This window comes from Lipophrys pholis (genome assembly GCF_963383615.2).
Source record: "Lipophrys pholis genome assembly, chromosome: 22".
Lineage (NCBI taxonomy): Eukaryota > Metazoa > Chordata > Actinopteri > Blenniiformes > Blenniidae > Lipophrys > Lipophrys pholis.
Window position 1 is genome coordinate 1531119 of NC_137644.1, and position 7414 is coordinate 1538532.

Genomic DNA, 7414 nt, shown 5'->3' on the forward strand with positions numbered 1-7414 from the left:
TGTTGCCCTGATATCGAGGCTCCAGCAGGCAGGCCTTTGTCAAAGTTATTTGTTGGTCAGCTGGTGTGTGCTTCTCCTCGAGAACATAGCACAGCTTCCGCTTGATGTTCAGGTCAGAGTAGTGTCTTCGTCCAATTTTAAAACATCTTCTGTGAGGAGTTTCAGGACAGGTTTAATGGATGAGACCGTGAAATCGCATGACAGCAGATCCGTGGATTCAGCCACGGGCTTTAATGCTTCGTTCACCAAGACCAAAACTGCACTTTCCTGCCAGCGAGGACTGAGATGCTGATGCCAGCGATCATCCAGAACAGTTTTGTTATGGTATTTGCCTCAAGGCTCAGTCCACCATTTTGTGTTTAAGTATGGAACTGAAATTGGGCTGGCTACACCTGCTTAGTATTTTTCTTTAATGAATAAGCTGCAATATAAATTATCATTCATTTCAGCGTATTTTATTTCTAAATGAAAAACATTTTTTTGTGCGATCCTTCATGCTTGCCATTGCAATTGTCACTGCCAAGTGTAAATTATGTCTGAAGCAGTTCAGCCACATCCAGCTCAATATTCTCTCTGGTGGGGTGATGTTTGCCCCCATGTCCATTGTTGTGCACGCCAGCTTCTTCTCATCCAGGATGATGTGTGATTCTGGGGCATAAACACTGTTAAAATGGAATTGTAGAGGCCAGTCTATGGTCAGGTAATGTACAGTTAGACTCATGTAAGGAGTCATATTTACACTTGACCTCATGTCAGTGGTTGCAGAGAAATAGTCCACATTTCTGAGCTCCCTCTAAACCGCTGCTCTGACTGTATTTTACATTTTCAGGATAGAAGTTTCTGAGAATTAGGTTTTCCTTTGTAACTCCTGTTGCTTGTCAAGTTTCTGAAGCCAGGACCTGAATATTGGTTTCTCCACCATGGTAAACTGCACCATCTCCTCCACCAGGTACTGTGTAACAGCGTCAGTTAGGTCTTTATCAGTCACTGTCAATGTGCAAAAGGCTTGACTGACTCCGAGCTATTGGCGAGCACCGACACGAGTTGCTGCATGACTTGGTGTGTGAAATGCTCCCAAAGGGGCCAAGTTACTAGGTTTTGGTACAAGTCAACTGCCATCGTCTCTCAGTCAACGTGAGGTGTGGTGAGATCGGGTCACGTTTATTGGGGATGATGGGCCACCATGCACCGTTGCAGGCTTCCTGGTATCATGGGAATTCCTTTTTGTGGTTGCCGCGGAAGCTCGAGGTCACGGGTGGGCAGTCCTGGTCCTCGGGGGCCGCAGTCCTGCATGTTTTCAATGTTTCCCTGCTCAAACACACCTGAGTTCTCATGATGAGGCTCTGCAGAAAGCTGGATAACGAGCCAGTAACTGCTGTCAGCTGTGTGATGTGAGGACACATTGAAACCCTGCAGGACTGCGGCCCTCCAGGACCAGGAGTGCCCCCCCTGCTCTAGGTGGAAGTACTGCAGCTTGAACTCTGGACAGGCTGATTCACTCCATCTGAACTCCTCTCCACAGCGTTACGTGGACGGAGGTATCAGCGATAACATGCCGCAGTCGGAGCTCAAGAACACCATCACCATCTCTCCGTTCTCCGGAGAATGTGACATTTGCCCCCGGGACAACTCCACCAGCTTCCATGAGCTGCGTTTCACCAACACCAGCATCCAGATGAACCTGGGCAACATGTACCGCCTCAGCAAGGCCCTGTTCCCCCCAGAACCAAAGGTAGGAGCCCCCGGGGTCAGGGGACTGACTGGTGTTCTTCACAGTTCAGAGGACGGGATGTTTTTAATACTAGAATAGTCTAACTGCTGTTTAAAATCAGTTTTTCGCCTTTATAGTTGTGAAAAAAATGTCATTGACACTCACACTCTAAACCAGGGGTTCTCAAAGTGTTGACAGCTGAGGGCCAATTTAGGAACCAAACAAATGACCTGGTTGCAGCTCCACAATTTACATTTATTGGTCTGCAATCAGTAATGTGCAATAAACAAATTTTAAATAATAAATGACGCTCAAAATTTTCGGGAGGGGGGGGGGGTCAAACAAACAAAAATACAAAAACATGCAAAATCAAAATCTGTATAATAAACAAATCTGAATACAGACACCATGTTTGATTATTTGAAGACGTACTCTCTTCTCTTGCATCATCACCTTTCAATTCATTTCCAAATATGACATTTCCATCGCTCTAATGTGCACCAAACCTCAACATGCACCACGTTCCCGTGTGCGAGGGTGTGTGAGGACTGGTTCAACGCTGCTCGCTGCTTTCAATCTGTCATTGAAAGGTATTTTCTCATCCACAGGTCCTGGCCGAGATGTGTCAGAGCGGTTATAAAGATGCTCTCCGCTTCCTTGAGGACAACAGTGAGTACCCACACACACACACACACACACACACACACACACACACACACACACACACACACACACACACACACACACACACACACACACACACACACACAGTTCCCTATGTGTCTTCTGATTTCCTGACATTGTGTTTCGTGGCGTTTCAGAGCTGCTGATGCTGGAGCATCCCTCAGCCGGCCTCGCCCTGTCAGGTGACCCTAATACCTGCTGCTGCACCACCACCGAGTCCACCCGGGAGTGGGTCCTGCGGAGGCTCCACCTTCTACACAAGCAGCACTGGTGGATGGACGAGCAGCTCCATCTGCCCACACATATCAAGAAAGGTACCGCACCGTTACAATAATTAAAACTACAGATCCAGGAATCAGAGACCGTGTTTGACTGTTCCTCTGTGTGTGTGTGTGTGTGTGTGTGTGTGTGTGTGTGTGTGTGTGTGTGTGTGTGTGTGTGTGTGTGTGTGTGTGTGTGTGTGTGTGTGTGTGTGTGTGTGTGTGTGTGTGTGTGTGTGTGTGCTAGTGTTCTGCCAGGCCTGCCAGGACAAGTCGGGTCTGTATGCGAAGGTGTCCGGGACGCTGCCCATGAGACTGGCCTCCTATATGCTCATGCCAGCCACGCTCCCTGTGCAGTCGGCTTACTCGGTGGCCCAGAGGTGAAGCAGCAGCTCACTCTCCACCGACAGCAGCTCACATGTATTCTGATTACTTTCTCACCATGCCCGCTTGGCCACACCAGATTTGTGGAGTGGATTCCTGAGGTGCCCGAAGACGTGCGCTGGCTGTTCAGTGTGGCGGGCGACGTGTACCGACAGGCCTGGAGAGGACAAGCTGGACGTTCAGAGAGGTGGGAACACATTTTTAGAACGATCGTCTAACATGAGTGAAAGAGTCGATACACCAAACGAGCTGCAAAGTAAACAGAGGCGTGCAACTGGAGCAGCATTCAGGCTGAGACCCCAAAAACCAAGTGTCAGCTGAGAGGAGGCTTTTACAGTCATTGCCCCGAAGCTGTGGAATGATTTGCCTCTGTCCGTCCGACAGGCCCCTTCCCTGTCTGTTTTTAAAACAAAATGATGATGTCATCACCAAGGTTGTGAAAAAGCCCAATAACTCATTGTAATCAGGAGTGTTGGAACTGGGAGGAGCTAAACCCTGTAAGACGCCGGCCCTCCAGGACCGAGCTTGGACACCCCTGCTCTATAATCTGGATGTTAGTGGAGGAAGATGCTCTATAATCTGGATGTTACCTGCTGTGGCTAATGCTAACGCTACTTACAGTTTCCAAACACGAACATGAACATGTGTTTGTATTTATGGTCATCCTCCTGTGTACAGTCTTCCACCCTGTTAATAAAAGGTTTTGACTTCCACAGCAAGCCGCGGCTGAAGAAGTGTCTGAGCGAGCCCCCGCTGCATCCAGTGAGCAACCCCCCCGCACACCAAGACCTTCCACCGGCCCTCTCCTCTCTCGATCTGCACGGCAATTACTGGGAGATCCCTACCTCCAGCTCATCCTCATCCTCATCCTCAGCCCACCCGGCCTCCCTCGTCTTCCCCTCCTCCCCCCAGCAGGTCTGCTTCTTCGTGGGCTCACAGGACCAAGGTCAGAGCCATGACCAGCCCTGAAAGCACCTCAGACACCCCCCCCCCCCCCCACCCCCCCCAAGACTGTTTCACACTCCGAGCAGCACCGAGCACATATGGACCAGAGCTGGAGGTTCTCTCAGGACCTGGAGGCTCCATCAGGACTAGAATGTTCCAGGACTTAGAAGTTCCAGGACCTCTTTTAAAGCAGAACCTCAGCGGCTTGTTTTTAATATTAAGTGTCGTGTCGAATTCACAAAGGCTTTTACATGTTTTTAATGACCATTTTAACCTTTGCGGTCTTAAAAGTTCTTCACTTCTGTGAACAACACGCACACACGCACGCACATAAACTGGTTTAGATGGTTAAGATGGCCTTTCTCAAACCATCTAGAAACTGGACTCAATCATTCATGAGTCCCCTGAAATGATGTGTTTGCACACACACACACATACAGTCGCTTCCTGTCTGATGAAGCTGATGGGGTTGCTCCATTGGATTAATGCACCAGCAGAGATTTTGGACCGGGCTCCCAGTTTGTGACTTTATGCCTCTTTGGAGTCGATCACCAGACATCGAGACACAAACAGGCTTGAAAACGGTCAAAACTAACCCTGTTCTGATGGTTCCTTTAACGTCTCCTGGTTCTTCCTCAGTACGTCTACTCTAAGGTCCTGTCCACACCAGCCAAAACTATCTTTTCACTCCCTGTCGTTATTAGAAAGTTTCCCGGCCACACGGCATCGGTGCAGGAAATATCTGCGTCCATTCAGCACCTTAAAAACGACTCAAAACGACGTAGTGCATATGCCAGACCTGTAGGTGGCACTGTAACGCTGCCACAGAAATACACCAAAAATGGAGAAGACGCAGAGCATGCAAAAATGGAACAATCTACCAATTCGACGGTGCCTTATTAAACCAAATAGCTTCTGCAGTTTGAGCTGAAGCATGTAGTCCACCATTGTTCTGAAGTGACGTGGCGAAGATTTTTAGATCGAGAGGTGAAACGACGACATTGTTTTCAGCGTCTTGTCAATGCTGTGGTGGCATTTTCAAATTTCTCCACGCTGGAACTCATTTTCAAAACAACGTTCTCAGGCTCCTGAACACAACGCAGCTACATGAAGCAGCATTGTCGTGTGGGCCGCTCCGGAAACCAAGATGGTGGCTTTACTGCCCCCTACTGCCCCCAACTGCCCCCAGCTTCTGGGTGAGCCACAATGTAGTAACTCCCTGCTGCATTCTGAAAATTCTTTGTAAATAAACCATTTTGTAATTTATTTGCACAAAAGACTGTTTTTCAAAAGTACTAAAAAAGATCAAATCTTTTTTGATGGTTGAAGTCTAAAAAAGCTAAAAGTGTTCTTAAGGGTGGAAAGGAAACAGCTAAAATGGTTAAAGAATTCTAAATGAACGATAATAAAGGTAAACAAACAAAACTGGAGGCTACAGAAAGAGAAAAGTTTTAAGAGCTAAAAATGACTAATGTGGCCAATATTACAGAAGCAACAATATCAGCAAAAACAGCTAAAAATGTAAAACTACTTTTCTAAATTTTATTTAAAAACCTTTAAGAATGCATTAAAATGTAGTTACCTCCATGTGGAAAAACCTTCTTTTTAACTGTTATGTGGCTCCAGACGAGGATAAAATGGTGAAAAGTAGAAGCAGTCAGCCGAGTTTGTAAAACAGCTTTTAAAAAAATTCCTATGTGGCTCTGATAATTATGTTACTCATGATACACGTGGGCAGTTTTTACTTTTTGACAAGAGTAAAGATGGAAAAGAAAAATGAATATAAGTTTGTGATCTGAGCCCATTCCACATATTTGCTGCCTCTTTTCGGTTAATCTAATGACATGTCACTTTAATGGAAATAAATGTGAATTCTACTGAGATTAAACCATTTTAAACTGAATAATCCCTGTTTCCTTTATTGGAATTAATGGAAGTTTTGTTAATGTGATGCAGTGGGGAAAAAAAGGTTGTGAGATCGAGATTAACAAGGAAAGGTCCTAAAGGAGTTAGTGAAAGGAGTTAGGATGCTTCCTAAAGGAGTTAGTGAAAGGTGTTAGGAGGCTTCCTAAAGGAGTTAGTGAAAGGAGTTAGGAGGCTTCCTAAAGGAGTTAGTGAAAGGTGTTAGGATGCTTCCTAAAGGAGTTAGTGAAAGGTGTCAGGAGGCTTCCTAAAGGAGTTAGGGAAGGTGTTAGGAGACTTACTAGAGGAGTTAATGAAAGGTGTTAGGAGGCTTCCTAAAGGAGTTATTGAAAGGTGTTAGGAGGCTTCCTAAAGGAGTTAGGGAAGGTGTTAGGATGCTTCCTAAAGGAGTTAGTGAAAGGTGTTAGGAGGCTTCCTAAAGGAGTTAGTGAAAGGTGTTAGGATGCTTCCTAAAGGAGTTAGTGAAAGGTGTTAGGAGGCTTCCTAAAGGAGTTAGTAAAGATGTCAGGAGGCTTCCTAAAGGAGTTAGTGAAAGGTGTTAGGAGACTTACTAGAGGAGTTAATGAAAGGTGTTAGGATGCTTCCTAAAGGAGTTAGTGAAAGGTGTCAGGAGGCTTCCTAAAGGAGTTAGGGAAGGTGTTAGGAGACTTACTAGAGGAGTTAATGAAAGGTGTTAGGAGGCTTCCTAAAGGAGTTATTGAAAGGTGTTAGGAGGCTTCCTAAAGGAGTTAGGGAAGGTGTTAGGAGACTTCCTAAAGGAGTTAGGGAAGGTGTTAGGAGACTTCCTAAAGGTGTTAGGAGGCTTCCTAAAGGAGTTAAGGAAAGGTGTTAGGAGGCTTCCTAAAGGAGTTAGTGAAAGGTGTTAAGAGGCTTCCTAAAGGAGTTATTGAAAGGTGTTAGGAGGCTTCCTAAAGGAGTTAGGAAAGGTGTTAGGAGACTTCCTAAAGGAGTTAGTGAAAGGTGTTAGGAGGCTTCCTAAAGGAGTTAGTGAAAGGTGTTAGGATGCTTCCTAAAGGAGTTAAGGAAAGGTGTTAGGAGGCTTCCTAAAGGAGTTAGGGAAGGTGTTAGGAGACTTCCTAAAGGAGTTAGGGAAGGTGTTAGGAGACTTCCTAAAGGAGTTAGTGAAAGGTGTTAGGAGGCTTCCTAAAGGAGTTAGTAAAGGTGTTAGGAGACTTCCTAAAGAAGTTAGTGAAAGGTCTTAGGAGGCTTCCTAAAGGAGTTAGTGAAAGGTGTTAGGAGACTTCCTAAAGGAGTTAGTGAAAGGAGTTAGGAGGCTTCCTAAAGGAGTTAGTGAAAGGAGTTAGGAGGCTTCCTAAAGGAGTTAGGGAAGGTGTTAGGAGACTTCCTAAAGGAGTTAGTGAAAGGTGTTAGGAGGCTTCCTAAAGGAGTTAAGGAAAGGTGTTAGGAGGCTTCCTAAAGGAGTTAGGGAAGGTGTTAGGAGACTTCCTAAAGGAGTTAGTGAAAGGTGTTAGGAGGCTTCCTAAAGGAGTTAGTAAAGGTGTTAGGA

General features: G+C 46.0%; 1 protein-coding gene across 1 annotated transcript in view; it reads left to right on the forward strand.

Annotated features, from left to right (window-relative positions):
* pnpla3 (patatin-like phospholipase domain containing 3) overlaps nucleotides 1-5885 on the forward strand; it is a 30345-nt gene extending 24460 nt beyond the window's left edge. The window contains exons 4-9 of the mRNA XM_080491720.1: nucleotides 1523-1732; nucleotides 2320-2380; nucleotides 2533-2709; nucleotides 2903-3035; nucleotides 3119-3226; nucleotides 3756-5885. Of these exons, the coding sequence (XP_080347846.1) occupies nucleotides 1523-1732; nucleotides 2320-2380; nucleotides 2533-2709; nucleotides 2903-3035; nucleotides 3119-3226; nucleotides 3756-4008 (942 nt within the window). The 3' untranslated portion in view covers nucleotides 4009-5885. The remainder of the gene's footprint in view (nucleotides 1-1522; nucleotides 1733-2319; nucleotides 2381-2532; nucleotides 2710-2902; nucleotides 3036-3118; nucleotides 3227-3755) is intronic.
* Nucleotides 5886-7414: the final 1529 nt, after the last annotated feature.